Below are 24,979 nucleotides of genomic sequence, written 5' to 3' on the forward strand. Positions count from 1 at the left end.
TAATAAATAAAAACATTGGGGCTCATTTACTAAGGGTTCCGCGGCTGCACTTTCGTTGGGTTTCCCAAATCTTTCCGTTTTGCGCCGAATTCAGCCGGGATTTTGGTGCACGCAATCGGATTTCAGACAACTTGATGGATTCGGAAAAAACACAGAATTTAACCCCTTAACGCTCTGCGCCGTAGCTCTATGGCACAGAGGGGCAGGGTATGTATGAAGAGGGCTCATGGGCTGAGTCCTCTTAATGCAAGGGTGCGGGTTGTTGCATATTGCAGCAAACCCCCACCGCTAATAACTGCGGTCGGTGCTTGCAGCGATTGCGGCTATTAACCTTTCCGATGCTGCCGGCAAAGGACATCTTTATTCCGATCGTCGCTCCCCCGAACGATCGGTTGCCATGGTAGCCTCGGGTCTTTGTTTCACCCGAGGCTAAATGGCATCTGCAGATTCGTTACAATGAGCTGGTGGCTCATTGTAATGAATAACCTGCAAAAATGCCATATATTGCAATACAGAAGTATTGCAGTATATGGTAGGAAAAACTTTTTTTTTCTTTTTTTTTTTCACTATTTCTTAGACCATCTAGGGAACAATAACCCTAGATGGTCTAAGAAATAGTGAAAAAAAAAAGTAAAAAAAATTAAATAAATAAATAAAATATTAAAAATTCTAATCACCCCCCTTTCCCTAGAACTGATATAAAACATAATAAACAGTAAAAATCACAGACACATTAGGTATCGCCGCGTCCCAAAATGCCCGATCTATCAAAATATAAAAACGGTTACGGCCGGTGGTGACCTCCAAGATTGGAAATGGCACCCAAATTTCTGAAATGCGACTTTTACACTTTTTTACATCACATAAAAAATGGAATAAAAAGTGATCATAATGTCGCACAGACCTCAAAATGTCAGCATTGAAAGCGTCGTCTCATTTCGCAAAAAAATGATGCAGCGAAGTATGAAAAAGTTATTAGCGTCAGAAAATGGCAAAAAAATTTTTTTCTTTCTTGTACACATTCGTTTAATTTTTGAAAGTGTATTAAATCGCAATAAAACCTATATAAATTTGACATCACCGCGATTGCACCGAACCAAAGAATAAAGCTGATGTGTTACTTTGAGCGCACAAAGTCTAAAAACTGAGCCCACAAGAACGTGATGCATGTGCGTTTTTTTTTCCCCCCACATTTGAGATTTTTTTGCAGCTTCGCAGTACACGGCATGTTAAAATAAATAACATTACAGGAAATTAAAATTTGTTACGCACAAAATAAGCCCTCACACAGGTCTGTACACGTAAAAATTAAAAAGTTATGGATTTTTCAAGTTGGAGAGCGAGAAATGAGCGGAAAAACCATGCGTTCTTAAGGGGTTAAAAAACCAAAAGTGACGCAAGATCAAGCACTTACATGCATTATGAAGAAGAAGGTGAACTCCGGCGGACCTCGGTGCAGCAGTGACACCTACTGGATATCGGGCGCACAAGGTTAGTGAATCCAAGCAGAACCCGAATCCTCGTCGGAAAACACGCCACAGAATCGCGACTGGACCGGGTAAGTAAATGAGCCCTATTGTCATTGATTTCTACAACATATTGGGGCAGATTTACTTACCCGGTCCAGTCGCGATCAAGCGGCACATTCTCCGATGCTGATTCAGGTTCTGCCGGGATTCACTAAGGTCATGCGCCCGATGTCCAGTAGGTGTCGCTGCTGCGCTGAAGTCCGCCGGAATTCACCTTCTCCATCTCGGTGTATGTGAGTGCTATTTTTGCAACACAAATTTTTTTCAAATTCTGCAGGTTTTCCGAATCCGTCGGGTTTTCCGACAGCCACTCCCCCGATTTCTGTCACGTGAAAGCCGGCGCTAATGCGCCACAATCCGATCGCGTGCGCCAAAATCCCGGAGCATTTCGCTGCAAGTCGGAAAAATTAGGGAAACCCAGCGGAAAAACGCGATTCGGACCCTTAGTAAATGAGCCCCATTGTGGTGCAAAAGTAACTGATTAATAGATGTGTTTTGGTCTCTACAATCTTCACTTGCTGAGTGATTTCTCACATTGTTAGAGTATCCGGGGCAGCAGCCCGGCCCAATACATCCAGTACATCCGGTGGCAGGTAGCTTGTTCTGTTAGAAGTATCTGATTATGTACATGTGGCTATAATATCGCTATAATGCTTATTCTACATCCCGACCATGCACATAGGTGGCAGAGCCCGGGCTCCGAGGAGGAGTGGGGCTGATTGTACCACAGGGGAGGTTGTCAGTCGGTACTTATCCCTGTGGTTCATTCAAAGCTCCAAATCTTTTTACTTGTTTTAATTACTTTTTGGCTTTTGTTTTCTTCCCCATTTTTCCTTTACATTGCATTTGTTCTATTGATGTAATTCCTGAAGACTGTGCATATAATATTTATTAACCCCTTTGCGTTGCAGCATTTTTTGTTCATTTCTCACTCTCCACCTTCAAAAATCTAAAACTTTTTCATTTTTCCGTGTAAAGAGCTGTGTGAGGGTTTATTATCTACATAACAACTTTTACTTATCAGTAATGCACCGAAATTGGCAAAAAACACATTTTCATCACTTGGGCTCAGTTTTTACGACTTTCACTCTGCACAAATGATACATCTGCTTTATTCTTTAGTTCGGTACAACCAAAGTGATATCACAGTTATACAGGTTTTATGGTGTTTAAATACATTTTTGAAAATTAAAAGAATATGTACAAAAAAAATGTATTTTAGTTGTACAAAAATGTAGTTTCACCATCTTCTGACTTTTACATACTATGATGTACAGAGCTGCGTAAGATGTCATTTTCTGCAGGATGAGCTGACGTTATCATTGCTACCAGGGTGAGGACTGCGCGACCTTTTGATCACTTTTTATTGATTTTTTATGCGATTTAAAATTGTGTTAAAGTGGCGTTGCAGACATTTGGGCGCTATTTTCCGTTATGTGGTCCATCAATGGAAATAATCATTTCTATAATTTAATAGATTAGCATTTTGGGACACGACGATGCCTAACATGATTGTGATTTTTACTGTTTATTATGTTTTATTTAATTTTATTTTTTACAATTTTTAGATCCTTTCGGGTACCTTAACCGTAGATCGTCTGATCATTCCTACTATATACTGCATATTACTGTATAGCAGTTTAGGCATTTGTACACAGCATTTATTACAATGAGCCACTGGCCTATTGTAAGGAATCTGCAATACTGCCTCAGAACTAACAAAGACAATGGATTGCTGATCCCTGATGACATCACAGAGAGCGACGATCATAATAAACATGGCGGCACCCACATACAGCCCCAGCAGCTCTGCCTCGTGCATGTACAGTACAGAGCCTGAAGAGGTTTATAAAGTGTTCTCATTTTTGTATTTGATCTCATTTGTGAAATCTACTTTTTGATATTTACACATCCCTTCTCCATGACGGATATACATCTCTGGTGCTCACAATAAGCATCACATCTTTTCTTTTTTCTTGTGATTCTCCTGTGATCTTGACATGTGATAAAATGTCTCAATGTTTTTGTTCCATAACTGTAATAACAATAATCCTTCTCCTGATCGAGTGTCTTTTGTGTTGTTGGATTTCTTCTTAATTTTCTAATAGAGTCTCTCTAGGAATATTTGCTATTTCCAATAACTTTTCTTATGGGACTAAGTTCACTAATGTGCCCACAGTTAACCCCAGTAATGTGCCCCACACAGTTAACCCCAGTAATGTGCTGCACACTGATACCCCTAGTAATGTGCCCCACACAGTTACCACCGGTAACGTGACCCACAGTTACTCCCAGTAATATTCCCTGCATAGTTACCACCTGTAATGTTCCCCACACATCCCCCAGTAATGTGCCCCACACAGTTACCCCCAATAATGTGCCCCACACAGTTACCCCCAGTAATGTGCCCCACACAGTTACCCCCATCAATGTCCCCCACACCCCCCCCAGTAATGTGCCCCACACAATAGCGACGCCTCTGTACATTCGCGACAATGAAACATATATACTTCATTATAGTTCAGAAGGAGATTGCAGGGAGGCAGGAGCCTGACTCTGGGAAACAAAGCTGTAGCTTTCAAGAAGGTGTCGGTGGATGCTGCTTGTCCCTATGAACCCTCGGTACCAACGGTGATGTCACCGGTATCTCCGTTACACAGTCTAGCGAGGCGGCTGGCATTGGCTTCCACTCTAAGCTGCCATCTTGTAAGAAACTCTACAAGGACAATTCTATTGACTGGACAGAGTGTGGGCATCTCTGGGTGACGTATGGATTTCTCCAGTGTTTCTGTAGCTGTTTGTACCATCAGTAACGTTGTTATTGGCACAACCAAATGTGAGGTGTTATGTACAGGAATAAGCATTTCTGTAAGTGTGATACATACGCATTGGGGCTGGTGCCCCGGATCTTTTACCACCCTAGCAGCGCCCCAGCCTTTCAGTATTCTACTTACCTGGGAATGTAGATCGGTCTAAAGTGCAATGTTGGAGTGAGTACGATATAGCCGAATATATAAATGCACAGGTCAGTGATTGTAAACCATTTCCATACAGGAACAATATCATGTAATGATTATTACACTATATATAATTGCCCCTGCAGGTCATACATTGTATATAGTTTTTGGATCCTTTTGTCAGTGCGGATCCTCTTACTGAGTTACCAGCGAAAGTATCTCAACATCTAATAGACAGGCGCAATCTATCATTCATTTCCTCTAGTGTCTAATGCAAAACTTGTGTCCTCCCAAGTGTGTGGAGGTGGTGGGGAGGACTGAGGGGCAAAACCAGGAACGTCCTGACATAAAGTGCAGCGTCATCATCTCACTACTAAGTGCTGGATACTAGGGACCTATGAGCCTATTCTAAACAATTGTGTCTTCTTTATACAGAAATCCCACAGTGAGAATACAATGTCCTTACTAAGGTAAAACATCAGCTGCTCCATTATCCGAGCTCCTCCACATTGTTCTCTCCTTTTCTGATTGTGTTATATAATTGTACAAGTTCTGTCATTTAATGTGAAGTTTATTGGTTAATGCATTTCATACAATTCATCATCAAACTCAATTACAAATGCAGATGTTTAATATAAATATGGCTTCTCCGCTTGTGGCTTCTCTCGTATATAAAAAGTTGTTCATCAAAGTGAGACATTTGCTAGATTCTAAGCATTAAAGGGAACCTGTCATCATGAACGACATTTGTCATCGGTGACTGGTTCCAAAACGGCATGTAATGCTTAATAAAAATCATGTTTTGGATAGTCCTTTAATCTTTTTACTTATGTACAATCTTTAGTATTAATTGCCTGGCTCCCTGCCAGAATCCTGTACTGAGTCCCAGGTGGGGAGTGGGAGAACTTCAAATGTAAACAGTTGTCTACAGGTGAAGGGAGGAGGAGAGAAAGGATGTGGGAGGTAATGGTTTGAAGAGGGGTGTAGAGCGATTCTGAAGGGAGGAAAGATGCATTTGAGCAGATGGCTATTTAGATTTGAAGTCACCCTCCCCTCCCCTTGACTCAGCAGAGGATTCTGGTAGGAAGTCAGGTAAGATAAACTAAAGGATTGTAAAGAAGTAAAACAATTTAAGAATAAAGCAAAAAATTATTTATATTGAGCGTTACCAGCCTCCATTACTGGAAAGTGCCCTTTATGAAGACAGTTACACTATAAAATACTTACTTTCCTGTGTGAATTCTCTGATGTTTGTACAGATGTGATTTTTGTGCAAAACATTTGCCACACTGTGAACATGAAAACGGTTTCTCCCCTGTGTGAATTCTATCATGTATTACGAGCACTGAATTATTAGCAAAACATTTGTCACAATGTGAACATGAAAACGGTTTCTCCCCTGTGTGAATTCTCTCATGTTTAACAAGATTTGATTTAAGAGAAAAACCTTTGTTACATTCGGAACATAAAAATGGCTTCTCTCCCGTGTGAATTCTCTCATGATCAACAAGAGTTGATTTTGTAATAAAACATTTCCCACATTCTGAACATGAAAACGGCTTCTCCCCTGTGTGAATTCTCTCATGTTCAACAAGCTTTGATTTTTGAATGAAACATTTTCCACATTCTGAACATGAATACGGCTTCTCACCTGTGTGAATTCTTTCATGACGAGCAAGACTTTCTTTTTTAATAAAACATTTGCTACATTCTGAACATGAAAATGGCTTCCCCCCTGTGTGAGTTCTCTCATGGTCATCAAGATGTGATTTCTTACTAAAATATTTTCCACATTCTGAACATGAAAATGGCTTCTTCCCTGTGTGAATTCTATGATGTATTTTAAGTGCAGAAATATGCGCAAAACATGTATCACATTCTGAACATGAAAATGGCTTCTCCCCTGTGTGAATTCTCTCATGTTGAACAAGATTTGATTTGTGAAAAAAACATTTCCCACATTCTGAACATGAAAATGGCTTCTCCCCGATGTGAATTCTCTGATGTGCAAGGAAGTTGCTTTTACAAGTAAAACATTTTCCACATTCTGAACATGAAAATGGATTCTCAGGAAGATTACATTTAAAAGTCATAGATTTTCCACATTCAGAGCTGGTGGATGCTCGTAGATGTTGATTTGTTCTTCTGTATCCTCTATTTTGACCATTAGTCTGTGTTGTATCAGAAGAAGTGTCCAATGTAATAGGACCAGATGATAGATTGTTGCAATGAAGGTCTGAGGGTAAATCCTTTCTGCTGTTATGTTCTTTATATGCATCTCGTGTGATCCCACAATCATCAGCTTTAATATCTGAAGATATCAGATGTTCCTCTAAGCTCCTGGTAACATCATCTGCTGAGAATAATAGTAATAGGTTAATTAATAATGGAGATAATAACATCTCTAATGATATAGATACAAAAATTGTGAAGAAAAAGCAGCACAGTCCTTTTAGAAATAAGATGAGAGCGGGGAAATAATTATAGAAATACGGCAGCTCTCCGAAACTTGTGAAAGAACCGAGGTGTTTTATTCCATGTGTAGCAGACTAGAGGTAGAATAAAACACCTCTTTATTTTCATAAGTTTTGGAGGTGCTGCCGTATTTCTCCAATTAATGATATAGATATTTACAACAATTCTATATAAATTGCTGAATTGTCTTATTTTTAACCATTTCTCATTTCACCTTATTTCACATTCTGAGCACAGAAACATCTGTCACATTGAGGGTCATTAATCTTTTTCTACAGTTATTTTTCTTTTCATTTTCTCTTATATTTGCGATTTCTTTGGGTGCCTTTGTATGTGTGCGTCACAATTTGCGACTTTTCCACTTGCCTAACAAATTTTGCATTGCCGGAGTTTTAAAAAAGTTGCAAGAATCCCTCAGACTGGGCTGCCTGATATATCAACCTCTAAGATCAATCAAACAAGTCCCAAACCAGCAAAAAACAGAAAAAGACACAGACAAATGTCCAGACTCAAGATGAATGACCCTTTTTTGTACATAATGCAAACTTTATATTTCTACATCTCTGCACCCCCCATACATCTACATTCCCCCTTCTATGCCTCTGCCTGCCTATATCTCTACATCCTTATATCCATATTCTTCTACATCCCTACACCTCTTCATTCCTACACCTCTACATTCTTGCGCCTTTACATTCCTACGCCTCTACATTCCTGCACCTCTACATTCCTACAACTCTACATTCTTGCGCCTTTACATTCCTACACCTCTACATTCCTGCACCTCTACATTCCTACAACTCTACATTCCTGCACCTCTACATTCCTGCACCTCTACATTCCTGCACCTCTACATCCCTACACCTCTACATTCCTACATCTCTACATTCCTACACCTCTACATTCTTGCGCCTTTACATTCCTGCACCTCTACATCCCTACACCTCTACATTCCTACATCTCTACATTCCTAAACCTCTACATTCCTGCACCTCTACATTCCTGCACCTCTACATTCCTGCACCTCTACATCCCTACACCTCTACATTCTTGCGCCTTTACATTCCTACACCTCTACATTCCTGCACCTCTACATTCCTACAACTCTACATTCCTACACCTCTACATTCCTGCACCTCTACATTCCTACAACTCTACATTCCTACATCTCTACATTCTTGCACCTCTACATTCCTGCACCTCTACATTCCTACATCTCTACATTCTTGCACCTCTACATTCCTGCACCTCTACATTCCTACATCTCTACATTCTTGCACCTCTACATTCCTGCACCTCTACATTCCTGCACCTCCACATTCCTACACCTCTACATTCTTGCGCCTCTACATTGATACACCTCTACATTCCTGCACCTCCACATTCCTACATCTCTACATTCTTGCACCTCTACATTCCTGCAACTCTACATTCCTGCACCTCTACAATCCTACACCTCTACATTCTTGCACCTCTACATTCCTACACCTCTACATTCCTGCACCTCTACATTCCTGCACGTCTACATTCCTGCACGTCTACATTCTTACACCTCTACATTCCTGCAACTCTACATTCCTACACCTCTACATTCCCGCACCTCTACATTCCCGCACCTCTACATTCCTACACCTCTACATTCCGACACCTCTACATTCCTGCACCTCTACATTCCTGCACCTCTACATTCCTACACCTCTACATTCTTGCACCTCTACATTCCTACACCTCTACATTCTTGCGCCTCTACATTCCTACACCTCTACATTCCTACACCTCTACATTCCTGCACCTCTACATTCCTGCACCTCTACATTCCTACATCTCTACATTCTTGCGCCTCTACATTCCTACATCTCTACATTCCTGCACCTCTACATTCCTGCACCTCTACATTCCTGCACCTCTACATTCCTACACCTCTACATTCCTGCACCTCTACATTCCTACACCTCTACATTCCTGCACCTCTACATTCCTACATCTCTACATTCCTACACCTCTACATTCCTACATCTCTACATTTCTGCACCTCTACATTCCTGCACCTCTACATTCCTACATCTCTACATTCTTGCGCCTCTACATTCCTACATCTCTACATTCTTGCGCCTCTACATTCCTACACCTCTACATTCCTGCACCTCTACATTCCTACACCTCTACATTCCTGCACCTCTACATTCCTACATCTCTACATTCCTACACCTCTACATTCCTACATCTCTACATTTCTGCACCTCTACATTCCTGCACCTCTACATTCCTACACCTCTACATTCTTGCGCCTCTACATTCCTACACCTCTACATTCCTGCGCCTCTACATTCCTGCGCCTCTACATTCCTGCACCTCTACATCCCTACATCTCTACATCCCTGCACCTCTACATTCCTGCACCTCTACATTCCTGCACCTCTACATTCCTGCACCTCTACATTCCTACATCTCATTTACTTCATAAATACAAGTGCAATCGATATGACCTCCCTAGACCAGCTTTTAGCTGCAATAATTTTGCGCCAAAAATTGTACCCAAAAACGAGTCACAAAAATAGAGACGGAAATATCTCAGATTCACAAGCAGTGCCACAATTTTGCGCCCAAAAATAGAGCAAGTCAGGAGTGTCAGATAAACACCAATATTGTGGTGCCACCACCACCATTTTGCCGCTTGAAAGGCTATAGAAATGCCCCCTATTTTGTGGTAGTGGATATAGGCAGAAATAATGTGGCTGAGGAAAAATCAGTTCAAGAATGCAATGAAGGCTGTCAGTACTCACCATTCTGGGGGTCCCTGGCACCAGCGTCATGTCCTCCTTCCCAGGCTCCCTCCTCCACACATATCTGGACCTGCTCTCTCTCCATTCTGTGTCTCAGTCTCTCAGTCGAAGCTCCTCCAGTAAGATCTTCCACCAAGAAGTTCTCCTCATGTGAGTTGTGCTTCGGTTTCTTATACCCCTTGGTCTGCCCCCTCTTGTCCCAACAACCTCCCCCATGTAAATGAAGGGTGTGGGTCCCACTTCCTTATCAGCCAGGCTGATTGTTTAAGAGTGTTTTGTTTTAAGTGTTCTCCTTTGTTATGTGTTTATTATCCCCTCCCACCAAAGAAAGATCAGGATGTGTCTTTCTGATGAAACTAGATAACTTAATTTGCATCTTTACTAGGTGAAATGTTGCCCTGTGACTCCCTGCTTATTCCACATCCTGAACAATAGGGAATGCAAATCTACGCAGAGAGGACGACTCTGACCGTGTGACTGCCCAGTCCTGGAAATGGCTTCATGGAGCAGAAGAATATCATACAATCAAGTGCTTTTTATGTCCAATCAAATATTGAGATATATTTTTATTGTTTAAATAATTTTAGTAAACATCTTTCAGAATTTCTTTCCAGTCACAAAATCAGTATTGGTGCTGAATAGTAAACTTTTGTTAGTAACTAGAGATGAGCGAGCACTAAAATGCTCGGGTGCTCGTAATTGCTCGCCTCTACATTCCTGCACCTCTACATTCCTACACCTCTACATTTCTGCACCTCTACATTCCTGCACCTCTACATTCCTACACCTCTACATTCCTGCACCTCTACATTCCTGCACCTCTACATTCCTGCACCTCTACATTCCTGCACCTCTACATCCCTACATCTCTACATTCCTGCACCTCTACATTCCTGCACCTCTACATTCCTGCACCTCTACATTCCTACACCTCTACATTCCTACATCTCATTTACTTCATAAATACAAGTGCAATCGATATGACCTCCTTGACCAGCTTTTAGCTGCAATAATTTTGCGCCAAAAATTGTACCCAAAAACGAGTCACAAAAATAGAGACGGAAATATCTCAGATTCACAAGCGGTGCCACAATTTTGCGCCCAAAAATAGAGCAAGTCAGGAGTGTCAGATAAACACCAATATTGTGGTGCCACCACCACCATTTTGCCGCTTGAAAGGCTATAGAAATGCCCCCTATTTTGTGGTAGTGGATATAGGCAGAAATAATGTGGCTAAGGAAAAATCAGTTCAAGAATGCAATGAAGGCTGTCAGTACTTACCATTCTGGGGGTCCCTGGCACCAGCGTCATGTCCTCCTGCCCAGGCTCCATCCTCTGCACATATCTGGACCTGTTCTCTCTCCATTCTGTGTCTCAGTCCCTCAGTCCAAGCTCCTCCAGTAAGATCTTCCACCAAGAAGTTCTCCTCATGTGAGTTGTGCTTCGGTTTCTTATACCCCTTGGTCTGCCCCCTCTTGTCCCAACAACCTCCCCCATGTAAATGAAGGGTGTTGGTCCCACTTCCTTATCAGCCAGGCTGATTGTTTAAGAGTGTTTTGTTTTAAGTGTTCTCCTTTGTTATGTGTTTATTATCCCCTCCCACCAAAGAAAGGCCAGGATGTGTCTTTCTGATGAAACTAGATAACTTAATTTGCATCTTTACTAGGTGAAATGTTGCCCTGTGACTCCCTACTTATTCCACATCCTGAACAATAGGGAATGCAAATCTACGCAGACAGGACGACTCTGACCTTGTGACTGCCCTGTCCTGGAAATGGCTTCATGGAGCAGAAGAATATCATACAATCAAGTGCTTTTTATGTCCAATCAAATATTGAGATATATTTTTATTTTTTAAATAAAAATGGTGGAGGGAGATGAGGAATAACCTGGGGTCATGGTGGAGGGAGATGAAGAATAACCTGGGGTCATGGTGGAGGGAGATGAGGAATAACCTGGGGTCATGGTGGAGGGAGATGAGGAATAACCAGGGGTCATGGTGGAGGGAGATGAAGAATAACCTGGGGTCATGGTGGAGGGAGATGAGGAATAACATGGGGTCATGGTGGAGGGAGATGAGGAATAACATGGGGTCATGGTGGAGGGAGATGAGGAATAACATGGGGTCATGGTGGAGGGAGATGAGGAATAACCTGGGGTCATGGTGGAGGGAGATGATGAATAACCTGGGGTCATGGTGGAGGGAGATGTGGAATAACCTGGGGTCATGGTGGAGGGAGATGAGGAATAACCTGGGGTCATGGTGGAGGGAGATGAGGAATAACCTGGGGTCATGGCGGAGGGAGATGAGGAATATCCTGGGGTCATGGTGGAGGGAGATGAGGAATAACCTGGAGTCATGGTGGAGGAAGATGAGGTATAACCTGGGGTCATGGCGGAGGGAGATAAGGAAAGGGTTAATCTATTCAATGATTCTTTTTAAACAAAGGAAAATCCCCCCGACTGATGATATAATGAAGAATAATGTAAATCCTCTAACGACCCTTTTTTGTTTTTGCATTTGTGCCGTTTTCTTGTGGGCTTGGATTTTACGGCTTTCACTGTGTGCCCCAAATCTACTTCATTATGTGGGTCAGTACGATCACTGAGATAACAAATTTGTATAGGCTTTATAATGTTTTCATACATGTACAAAAATTAAAACCTCCTGTACAAAAAAAATTCTTCATTTGCCGTTTTCTGGCGCTAATAACTTTTTCATACTTTGGTGTACAGAGCTGTGGGTGCTGTTTTTTTTTGTGACTTTTGATAAAGTTTTCAATGCTTCTATTTTTAGGACAGTGCGACGTTTTGATCACTTTTCAATAGATTTTTTTATATTTTTCAAAATGGCAAAAAAATGCCATTTGCGACTTCGGGCGCTATTTTCTGTTACGGGGTTAAACGCAGTGACAAAACCGTTATTATAATTTGATAGATGGGGCATTTTTGGACACGGCGATATCTAATGTGTTTATGATCTTTACTGTTTATTTATATTTATATGACTTCTAGCAAAAGAAGGTGATTAGAATTTTTAGGTGTGTTAATATAGCTTTTTTTTTTACTTAGATTTTTTACTATTTTTTAAACCCCCTAGCCTAAAATATGATAGTCTTGGATCTTTGTGTGACCCAAGGCTGTCATGGCAACGGATTGACGCTCCCTGTTGACGTCACGGGGAACGACGATCGGAGCCAAGATGGCGACGCCTACGCGCCGCCGGCTAGCTAATGCTGCCGGCGATCAAAGGGTTAACATCATGGATGTTAGTGATGGTTGTTTGCTTCATTATGCAGCAAAAATCCGGTGAGTATGAAGAGGGTTATGTAATGTTTTTATACATTTACAAATATGAAAACCTCCTGTAGAAAAAAAAATTCTTCATTTTGCCAGGTTCTGGTGCTAATAACTTTTTCATACTTCAGTGTACAGAGCTCTGGATGTTGTCATTTTTTGCGACTTTTGATGGCTTTTTAATCACATTTTAATGAATTTTTTATATTTTTCAAAATGGTTAAAAAGGGTAATTTTAAAAGTGGCTCACCAGAGCTGAAATCACCAAAAATGTTATTACAAATAATTGGTCATTGCAGACAGGAGTAACTTGTGTGACCATGGATTGTTCATCAGAAGGAAAATGTCTTTTTATCGGTAAATTGCTGACAAACTTATTAATGCCACAAATAGAAAATAAGTCGATTTGTGTCATTAATAAGTTTGTCCGCAATTTAACGATAGAAGGACACCTGTTTTTCTTTCACTGACCTGGAATAACTTATCTCATGTCGCTGTGAGCGGGGGGGGGGGAGGGGGGTCAGACATCACTCAATAACCTGGTCCTTGTTCATGGAGGAAGGAACCCTCACTGCAAACTTTGACAAGAGTAGGACAAGAGCAGGACAGCTTCAGACAAGTAAAAGAGGGAAAGAGGGGCAGGGGGGCAGGGCCAAAGAAGGGGCGGGGCCATTACAATGAGCTTCCCAATTCAGACAGGAAGCAGCACACTGAGTGACGAGGGCAGCACTGACAGCCCTGATCGGTGCGTGTTTCAGGACAGGTATTCTGCCTTCCTCAGCTGGCTGCGCCTCTCTGCAGGTGGTGGGGTGTATATTCTGGGAACTGGATGAAAGATACGGGGCTCGTGCCCTGGAAACTTTGACATTGCGATGCCCCTGGCTCTAACACATCATAAATATGGCGCAGCAAGACAGAGAATAAGATCTGCCGAAAAAAATGAAGAAAAGCCAATAATAAATTCCCCCGTGTTCACACTCAGGCAGAACATCAGCTGCTGCTTTATCCGAGCTCCTCCCCATTTTTCTCTCTTATTCTGATTGTGTTACATAATTGTACAAGTTCTCTAATTCAATCTGAAGTTTATTGGTTATTGCATCTCATACAACTCAACATCAAACTCAATTACAAATGCAGATGTTCAATAAGTACAAGACTTCTCCCCTTGTGGCTCCTCTCATATGTAAAAAAAGGGAAAATGTTTGACACATTCTTAACAATAAAATGTTTTCTTTTTCCTGTGTGAGAGACGTGTTTAGAGATGGGATTTCATTGCAAAACATTTGTCACAATGCTTACACAAACTGCTTCTCCCCTGTGTGAATTCTCTCATGTTTAACAAGATCTGATTTCCTATTAAAACATTTTCCACATTCTGAACATGAAAACGGTTTCTCCCCTGTGTGAATTCTCTCATGTACAACAAGATTTGATTTCTTAATAAAACATTTGCCACATTCTGAACATGAAAACGGCTTCTCCCCTGTGTGAATTCTCTCATGTACAACACGACTTGATTTCTTAATAAAACATTTGCCACATTCTGAACATGAAAACGGTTTCTCCCCTGTGTGAATTCTCTCATGTTTAACAAGATCTGATTTGCTAATAAAACATTTGCCACATTCTGAACATGAAAACGGTTTCTCCCCTGTGTGAATTCTCTCGTGCTGAACAAGATCTGATTTTTGAGTAAAACATTTTCCACATTCTGAACATGAAAACGGCTTCTCCCCTGTGTGAATTCTCTCATGTTTAACAAGATCTGGTTTCTGACGAAAACATTTGCCACATTCTGAACAGGAAAACGGTTTTTCCCCTGTGTGAATTCTCTCATGTTTAACAAGATGAGATTTTTGAAAAAAACATTTGTCACATTCTGAACATGAAAACGGTTTCTCCCCTGTGTGAATTCTCTCATGTTTAACAAGATGAGATTTTTGAAAAAAACATTTGTCACATTCTGAACATGAAAACGGCTTCTCCCCTGTGTGAATTCTCTCATGTTTAACAAGATCTGATTTCTGACGAAAACATTTGCCACATTCTGAACAGGAAAACGGTTTCTCCCCTGTGTGAATTCTCTCATGCTGAACAAGTTCTGATTTATGACGAAAACATTTCCCACATTCTGAACATGAAAATGGCTTCTCCCCTGTGTGAATTCTCTCATGTGCAAGAAGATTTGATTTTTCAATAAAACATTTGTCACATTCCGAACAAGAGAACGGCTTTTCCCCTGTGTGAATTCTCTCATGTGCAAGAAGATTTGATCTTTCAATAAAACATTTGTCACATTCTGAACAAGAGAACGGCTTCTCCCCTGTGTGAATTTTCTTATGCTTAACAAGATTTGATTTTTGAGAAAAACATTTCCCACATTCTGAACATGAAAACGGCTTCTCCCCTGTGTGAATTTTCTGATGTGTGAGGAGATTCCATTTAAGAGTAAAACATTTGTCACATTTAGAACATGAAAATGTCTTCCTGGTTGCAGCTCTTAGATGCTCGGCTGCTCTGTGGTGGCTCCTTTTTGGACTTTTAGTCTGTGTTGTATAAGAATAAATGCCCAATGTAATAGGATCAGATGATAGATTGTTGCGGTGAAAGTCTGAGGGTAAATCCTTTCTGCTGTTGTTTTCTATACATGTATCTTGTGTGATCCCACAATCATCAGCTTTAATATCTGAAGATATAAGATGTTCCTCTGAGCCACAAGTAACATCATCTACAATATAAGGTTGAATAACAGGTTGATCAATAACAAAGTTAATAAATCTGTAATGATATAAATATTTATAAAATTTTATATATCATATCTCACCCTCTAAGATAAATCAAACAAGTCCAAAACCAGGGGAAAAAAAGACAGACAAATGTCCAGACTAAAGATGAATGATCCCTATTTTGTACATATGTGAAGCTTTATATTTCAATATATGTACATCTTTGCACCCCCACACTTGTACATGACTGTACCCCTACTCCTGTACTTAATAATAATAATAATAATAATAATTCTTTATTTATATAGCGCACACAGATTACGCAGCGCTGCACAAGCATGTCAAATTGGTCCCCCCCTGTACATGACTGCACCCCCACACCTGTACATGACTGTACCCCTACACCTGTACATGATTACACCTCTACACCTGTACATGACGGCACCTCTACACCTGTACATGACTGCACCCCTACACCTGTACCTGACTACACCCCTACACCTGTTCCTGAGTGCACCCCTACACCTGTACGTGAGTGCACCCCTACACCTGTACTTGACTGTACCCCTACACCTGTACATGATTACACCCCTACACCTGTACATGATTACACCCCTACACCTGTACATGACTGCACCCCTACACCTGTACATGACTGTACCCCCACACCTGTACATGACTGCACCCCTACACCTGTACATGACTGCACCCCTACACCTGTACATGACTGTACCCCTACACCTGTACATGACTGCACCCCTACACCTGTACATGACTGCACCCCTACACCTGTACATGACTGTACCCCCACACCTGTACATGACTGCACCCCTACATTTGTATATGACTGCACCCCTACATCTGTACATGACTGCCCCCCTACACCTGTACATGACTGCACCCCTACATCTGTACAATATAAAATAATTTAATACATAAAAATGTAGTAAATTATGTATTAAATTATTTTATATTGTTCCCTTATAAAGAATGGTTGGACCATTTTACAACCTCTTGTGTCACCCCCTCATCCTCATAGTCTGTAAGCTCTTGTGAGCAGGGCCCTCACTCCTATTGTTCCATATGACTGTTTGTTCTTTGTAATGTAATATAGTTGTATATGTCCCCTATGATTTGTAAAGCGCTACGGAATTTGATGGCGCTATATAAATAAAGATTATTATTATTATGATTACACCCCTACACCTGTACATGACTGCACCCCTACACCTGTACATGACTGTACCCCCACACCTGTACATGACTGCACCCCTACACCTGTACATGACTGCACCCCTACACCTGTACATGACTGTACCCCTACACCTGTACATGACTGCACCCCTACATTTGTATATGACTGCACCCCTACATCTGTACATGACTGCCCCCCTACACCTGTACATGACTGCACCCCTACATCTGTACATGACTGCACCCCTACACCTGTACATGACTGCACTCCTACATCTGTACATGACTGCACCCCTACATTTCTGCACCTCTTTACTCCTATTGCTGCATTTTTATTTTTATGCAGTTGAGATGCATTTTTTACTGCAAACTGTGAATGTACAATGAAAATCATACATTCGATGAAAAGCACAATGTGGGTCTTCATTGTCGACTTTTTAGAAGGGCCCACAATTTGGGCGCCGTTAGGGAATCCACTTCTTTTCCAAAATGTTTTGGCGCACAATTAGAGCTGCAGAAAAATTCTAAGGAGTCCTATTGGCTCCAGATTTATGAAGCCAGGAGCACAGTCTTCACAAATCTGCCACACCCTGCGGGCGCTCACTTTTCTTACACTGAGTGCACCAGTTTTTTCTGGTGAACTCAGTTTTACAGGTGAGCAACAGATTCATGTTAGACTTCTGTGTCACAATCCTTTTACAAACACATCATAAATACAAGTGCAATCGCTATGAACTCCCGAGACCAGCTTTTAGCAGCAATAATTTTGCCCCAAAAATTGTACCCAATAGAAACGGAAATATCTCAGATTCACAAGCAGTGCCACAATTTTGCGCCCAAAAATGGAACAAGTCATGAGAGTCAGATAAACACCAATATTGTGGAGGCACTACCGCTATTTTTCCGTTTCAAAGGCTATATAAATGTCCCCTATTTTGTGGTAGTGGATATAGGCAGAAATAATGTGGTAGAGTACTCACCATCCTGGGGGTCCCTGGCACCAGCGTCATGTCCTCCTTCCCAGGCTCCCTCCTCCACACATATCTGGACCTGCTCTCTCTCCATTCTGTGTCTCAGTCCCTCAGTCCAAGCTCCTCCAGTAAGATCTTCCACCAAGAAGTTCTCCTCATGTGAGTTGTGCTTGGGTTTCTTATACTGCTTGGTCTGCCCCCTTTTGTCCCAACAACCTCCCCCATGTAAATGAAGGGTGTTGGTCCCACTTCCTTATCAGCCAGGCTGATTGTTTAAGAGTGTTTTGTTTTAAGTGTTCTCCTTTGTTATGGGTTTATTATCCCTTCCCACCAAAGAAAGGCCAGGATGTGTCTTTCTGATGAAACTAGATAACTTCATTTGCAAATCTTTACTAGGTGAAATGTTGCCCTGTGATTCCCTACTGATTCCACATCATGAACAATAGGGAATGCAAATCCATGCAGACAAGGCGTCTCCAATGACCATGGGACTGCCATGTCCTGGAAATGGCTTCATGGAGCAGAAGAATATTATACAATCAAGTGCTTTTTATGTCCAATCAAATATTGAGATATGTTTTTATTTTTTAAATAATTTTAGTAAACATTTTTAGAATTTCTTTCCAGTCACAAAATCAGTATTGGTGCTGAATAGTAAACTTTTGTTAGTAACATTTGTATTTCAAACTGCTGCTTTTTTATAACTGTATTATACAGTCAAGTACATACTATGATTGGCATTGCCAATATTTTTACTACAAAATATTGTAAAACTTTAAATTTCTTATATGACTTTTTAATTCTTCAATATATTTGTCATATCTTAACTCTTAAACATTGGCAAAGTGCCAAAGCCATGGACTCTTTTTCCGAGTTTACATTATCTAAAATAAAACATTATCACCTTTTAAAGTAAAAAGTAAAACAAAAAATGCAATGAAAAATAAATTTGTTAAATTTAAAACATAAATCCGGTGTCTGATCACATTAATTAGCATCAATTATCTAAATTCTGTGACGTCTTAAAATTTAAAGATTGTATCTGATGCCCTAAAATAAAAGGAACATTTTTATTTCTTAACTTTTTAAACAAATTCCTTCATAAACTATAGATTTGAAGTTTTGTAGCATATAGACAACTTAGATTTTTTAAATGAAATTAAATAAAGGGTTCCATGCACACAAGCGCTTTATGAAAAAAAATTATGGAAGCAGAGCCGTATCGATTAACTTTGTACTAGAGCGAAAAATACATACTGTAAACAACAAAGAAGGGCAACAAAAATAGAGACAGAAAGAAAGCAAAAACAAGCCCAAAATTATTTCCTAATTATGTAAGCGACAGGAAACTAGAAACTGAAAGTGCCAACCTCTGAGAAACAACATGGGGTCATGGTGGAGGGAGATGAGGAATAACATGGGGTCATGGTGGAGGGAGATGAGGAATAACATGGGGTCATGGTGGAGGGAGATGAGGAATATTCTGGGGTCATGGTGGAGGGAGATAGAAATATTCGGGGGTTATGTTTTCATACAATTAAAACCTGTACAAAAAAAAAATTCATTTTGCCGTCTTCTGGCGCCAATAACTTTTTCATACTTTGGTGTACAAAGCTGTGGGTGGTGTTATTTTTTGTGACTTTTGATTATCTTTTCAATGCTTCTATTACTAGGATGGTGAGACCTTTTGATCAGTTGTTATTGAATTTTCAAAATGGTAAAAAAGTGCCATTTGCGACTTTGGGCACTATTTTGCCTTACGTGGTTAAACGTAGTGACAAAACTGTTATTATATTTTGATTGAGTATTTTTGGACGCGGCGATATCTAATGTGTTTATGATCTTTACTGTTTATTTATATTATTATGACTTCTAGCGAAAGGGGGGTGATTTGAATTTTAAGCTTTTTTTTAACTTTTATTTTTTACTATTTTTAAGACCCCCTAGGTTACTTTAACCCTGGGTTGTCTGATCGATCCTACCATTTACTGCCATACTGCAGTATGGCAATATATGGGGATTTTGTACATTATTTATTGCATTGTGTAGTTTAAACGGGATGCAAAACGAGACAGCCTCGGATCTTTGTATGACCCAAGGCTGTCCTGCCAACTGATTTCTGCCTCTGATGACTTCACAGGGGGGCAGTAATCAAATCTAATTAGGCTGGAAGCCTTACTAGAGGCATTTACAGGTCAGTACTGCCACCGATCGCTGGTGTTACCGATGGGTGTTTGCTGCAATATGCAGCAAAGGCCCACCTTGCATGGGGGATAAAGTGCAATGTCACATCAGTAAGACTAAAATAGACCAATTACTGGGCCCAGGTGGGACATACCCTGTATACTACATAACTTGATAGATCTTTTTTTTATATATATAATTGAAGATTCCTTAGCTTCTTGTGGATTCATCCCCCCCCCCCACATTTAAAAATCCGTAACTTTTTACATATCTTTTACATTTCTTTGTGTACAGAGCTGTGTGAGGGCTTATTTTCTGCATAACAAATTTTACTAATCCATGACATTATTTATAATATCATGGCTTGTACTGGGAAGCTGGAAAAACAATCTAAATGTGATTAAAATTGGCAAAAAAACTCACATTTGTGGCACTTTCTTGTGGGATCAGTTTTTACAACTTTCACTCTGGACTCCAAATAATACATCTAATTTATTCTTTGGTTCGATACGATCACGGTGATCCCAATATATACAGGTTTTATTGTGTTTTAATACATTTTCAAAAATTAAACTTATGTGTAATAACGCTAATAACTTTTTCATACTTACGGAGCTGTGTGAGGTGTAATTTTATGAAAAATTAGCTGATGTTTTCATTGCTACCATTTTGATGCCTGTGCAACCTTTTGATTACTTTTGAATTCATTTTTTATGTGATGTAAATTGGTGTAAAAGTAGCGTTTCAGACATTTGGGTTCCATAGGGGTTCCACCATCTGTAATAACTGTTTTCATATTTTCTTTGAGACGCAGTGATATCTAAACTCATACCTGTTTGTGATTTTTACTGTATATTATGTTTTATATCAGTTCTAGCTAAATTGGGGTGATTTTATTTTTTTTTTTTAATTTTCATTATTTTTGCATTCCAGCATTGTAATCTCTACAGCCATTCCCTATTGTGTGCACATTTATACAGAATGCTGTGGATTTTTACTGCAATTTTAACCCTTATCAATGCCAGGGTCAGACTCCAATGGAAAATCGATTTATACCCTTGTAAACCTGTTATTAGCCCTTTAGCTGCACCCTCTAAGGCACTGCAGTCCAGGTTTGACTACGGTTTCAAAGGGGTTAAATACCCAGGATTGAAGCTTTTCCATTCCTGGGTGTTGGTGCAGGGACTGGGCTGTGATAACATAACCAGCAGGCACCAACAGGACCTGATATCCTGCAAACTTCCTCTGACACTGTAAAAACCTGATACAGTGGTCATTGAAGGGTTAATAGTAAGGATGAAAACTAAATTGTGTCTTTAAAACAAAAAATAAAAAGATGCATGGCCTGAAATAGTAATTCCTGCTTCTGACAGATGAGGGTATCATTTTTTATGTTAACGTATGTGCAGCATAGCATGGGCAAACATTCGGTCGCCTGCTGGAGAGAAGATGGGTGAGCAGACCCCTCTCAATAGAGAAGAGCAGGACTGGCACCGGAATACAGCAGAATATAGGACATTTCTTTGCCCGGTCACGTGCGGTGATTCAACGTATGCTGACCCCACCGTGACTTTTTGCAATAGACATCTACGGGGACTGATAACATTTTTGGCTGGATATCGGTCCCCATTATTTTTAGTATGCATTGGTTCCATAGGCCTTATGCACTTGTATCAATGCAGGAGGGGTGTGCGCTCCATGGCAAGCAGCCATTATATGGGACATATCTTATATCGGTGATGGGGAACCTTTTAGACATCGAGTGCCAAAACTACAACCAAAACCCACGTATTTTTCGCAAAGTGCCAATGCAACAATTTAGGCAGTTTCTTATTACTCCCTGCTCTGTCACAGGTTTAACCTGCAAAGGCACCTGAGGACACCAATACAGTAGAAAGAAGGAGTAGAAGTTTTGGATCATTGTAGTTTCCTTCCAGGGTCCTGGGACTGCAAGAGGCCTCGAGTCATGACTGGCAAACTCTGTGCTTGGGTGATTGTGCGGGTGCCCATAGTGAAGGCTCTAAGTGCCACCTCTGGCACCAGTGCCATAGGTTCGACACCACTGTCCTATATCATGTGGAGCAGCCGCCCAGTTCATGGTTCATGGCCATGGTGTGGTGAGACAGCGTATGCAGGTGCTATAGACCTCTATGGGGCTGAGATCCGATCAGGGGCTCCCATATATTTAGTCACCATAGGCTTTAGTTATACAGGGGGAAATTTATCAAACACCTGTATATGATAAAACATCAGCTGATCCTTTATCCGAGCTCCTCCACATTTTTCTCTTTTATTCTGATTGTGTTATATAATTGTACAAGTTCTTTAATTCAATCTGAAGTTTATTGGTTAATGCATCTCATACAACACAACATCAAACTCAATTACAAATGCAGATGTTCAATAAGACTAAGACTTGTGGCTCCTCTCGTATGTACAAAGTTTTTCATCAAAATAAAATGTTTGTCACATTCTTATCAATTATTAGCAAAAAAGGAAAAGAAGGGTACGGAGTATAGGAAAGGGAAAGGGTGTGAGTGTATTTAAAAATTAACTTTTATTTATTGCTTAAAAATCTTAAACGAGTATTCTTGCTCATATGAAACAGATTTTCATGGCAGTATAATGAACTGCTTAAATATTATCCAGGTCACTGGGGTGGTGTATATACACCCCGGGATAACACTCGGGTAGGGGCGCCCTTATATTTTATTGTCCCCTCCTAAGTTAAATATTTCTCCCACTTATTTCTGTTGTGAGTATCAAGGAAAAAGGGGACAGAGATTAAGAATTCGTATAGTTCCAGTGCTATCTTGCAGCCTGACGCGCTGCTATGATAGTAATATTTGTATTCACTATCAGGAGAGCGATCACGATGTATAATGAAATTTTTGTCGCTCCCTGATTAGTTGCACTGTGTCGCGCCAGCAGTAGATTGTATTACTGGGATCGCGGCTATATGGAGCATGTGTCGCATCTCCCTTACTGCTTTGGCGCAGACACGATCGTCTCGGCTTGCGTGCGTCCACGCCGCCGGGACTGGCAGATATTTGGTACACTGGTAACTGATTTCTATCACTATATTTCTTGGTTGCTACCGTCCCTGATAGATTCTGTCCCTGAGATGTGACTCTGGATAAGCTAATAGTGTCCCAACACGTGTTTCGCCGGGTCTCCCCGGCTTCTTCTAAGGGCGAGGACGCCCGGTTCCGGGCGCTTTTTATTGAGTCATTCGTGATTGACGGCTTGATGAGCCAGTCCCAAACAACTAGTACTTTTAGTGTATTTGGCTTTTTTTAATATAATGACGAGAGTGTATCATTATCCTTTCTTCCACTGATGTCATTATGTTATATTGTATATAAACAATATTATTAGTCTCTTCTGTCCGAATCGTGATTATTCGGAAGAGACATGATATTGACAGTAAAGAAGGAAGGGCCAGCATAAATATACAGCAACATTGGTCCGAATAGATGTAAGTCTTTTAGGTAATTCTTCTGCCTTGAAGTGATTTCTTATCACTAAATATTAAGAATAAATGATAATGAGCAGTGCAGTAAGATGTTATTGATATGAACTGACTATTTAGTTATAGTCAAAATAAGAGGGGGGAGAAAGAGAGAAAATTGCCCCTGTGAAATGCAGGGGTCTCTGTGTCATTATACAGTTGTGTTGTCTAAGGTCCGAAAAAAGAGTAATGCTGATTTATGAAATCAGTTAGAAATAGGACAAGGAGACATAAATTATTTATTAACATTTTATCGTGGATATGCGCATAGATGCTAAACATGATGAGAATCATAAAAAGCATCCAAAGCCAAAATTGTCGTTCAGGCCTCTGGGTTTTAGGCTGCCCATCCTATAGATCCAATAACTCTCTTTTTGCAGAAGCAGAGTATCCAAATCCCCACCTCTAATGCCTAATGTAACTTGGGTGATTGCCCACCCTTTAAGGCCCTTGTAGTTACAGTTATGGAATTTTCGAAAGTGTTCTGCGATGGGTGTGGGCTGGAAGATTTTTTTCCGTTTCTCGGCTTCCTTCTGCATTTTATCATAGTTTTTTATGGAGTATATATGCTCTCTAATCCTTGTTCTCATCTCTCGGATGGTTTTCCCCACGTAAATCAACTTACAAGGACATTGGAGAGCGTAGATTACTCCCAGTGAAGAGCATGTAATATGTTCCTTGATGTTATAGTTATGTCCATCCTTGTCCTCAAATTTTGTTGTTCGTACCAGAATCTGGCACGCCATGCAGAGTCCACAAGGATAAAATCTTGCATATTTGTGGTGTGTATCCTTCTTGGTCTTACAGAAGTGACTCTGAACCAACATATTGCCTATAGAGGAACCCTTTCGATATCCGCATGAGACCCATTCACATTCTTATCATTAAGCTGCCTTTTTCCTGTATGAGAGACGTGTTTAGAGACGGGATTTCATTGTAAAACATTTGTCACATTTTTAACACAAACCGCTTCTCCCCTGTTTGAGTTCTCTCATGTTTAACAAGATCTGATTTCTGACTAAAACCTTTGCCACATTCTGAACATGAAAACGGCTTCTCCCCTGTGTCCACCAAGATTTGATTTACGAGCAAAACACTTGTCACATTCTGAACATGAAAACAGCTTTTATCTGATGGAGCTTAATAACTTCATTTGCAAATATTTACTAGGAAAAATGCCCCAGTGTGATTCCCTACTGATTCCACATCCTGAACCATAAAAAATGCAAATCCATGCAGACAAGGCGTCTCCAATGACCATGTGACTGCCCTGTCCTGGAAATGACTTCATGGAGCAGAAAAATATCATACAATAAAGTGTTATTCATGTCCTTTCAAATATAAAGAATTTT

At 40.5% G+C, this 24,979-nt stretch overlaps 2 protein-coding genes across 2 annotated transcripts; both read right to left on the bottom strand.

Moving 5' to 3' along the window:
• Positions 1 to 5,602: 5,602 nt before the first annotated feature.
• Positions 5,603 to 11,110, bottom strand: LOC140076194 (uncharacterized). Its single transcript, XM_072122708.1, has 3 exons — positions 11,026 to 11,110; positions 6,618 to 6,842; positions 5,603 to 6,491 (listed from the first exon to the last, which is right to left on the bottom strand). Exons 1-3 carry the CDS (start codon positions 11,108 to 11,110, stop codon positions 5,710 to 5,712), a joined length of 1,092 nt encoding a protein of 363 aa, XP_071978809.1. The 3' UTR covers positions 5,603 to 5,709.
• A 3,071-nt stretch (positions 11,111 to 14,181) lies between these two features.
• LOC140076195 (uncharacterized) lies at positions 14,182 to 24,454 on the bottom strand. Its single transcript, XM_072122710.1, has 2 exons — positions 24,066 to 24,454; positions 14,182 to 15,819 (listed from the first exon to the last, which is right to left on the bottom strand). Exons 1-2 carry the CDS (start codon positions 24,452 to 24,454, stop codon positions 14,337 to 14,339), a joined length of 1,872 nt encoding a protein of 623 aa, XP_071978811.1. The 3' UTR covers positions 14,182 to 14,336.
• Positions 24,455 to 24,979: the final 525 nt, after the last annotated feature.

Source organism: Engystomops pustulosus, chromosome 8, assembly GCF_040894005.1.
Source record: "Engystomops pustulosus chromosome 8, aEngPut4.maternal, whole genome shotgun sequence".
NCBI lineage: Eukaryota > Metazoa > Chordata > Amphibia > Anura > Leptodactylidae > Engystomops > Engystomops pustulosus.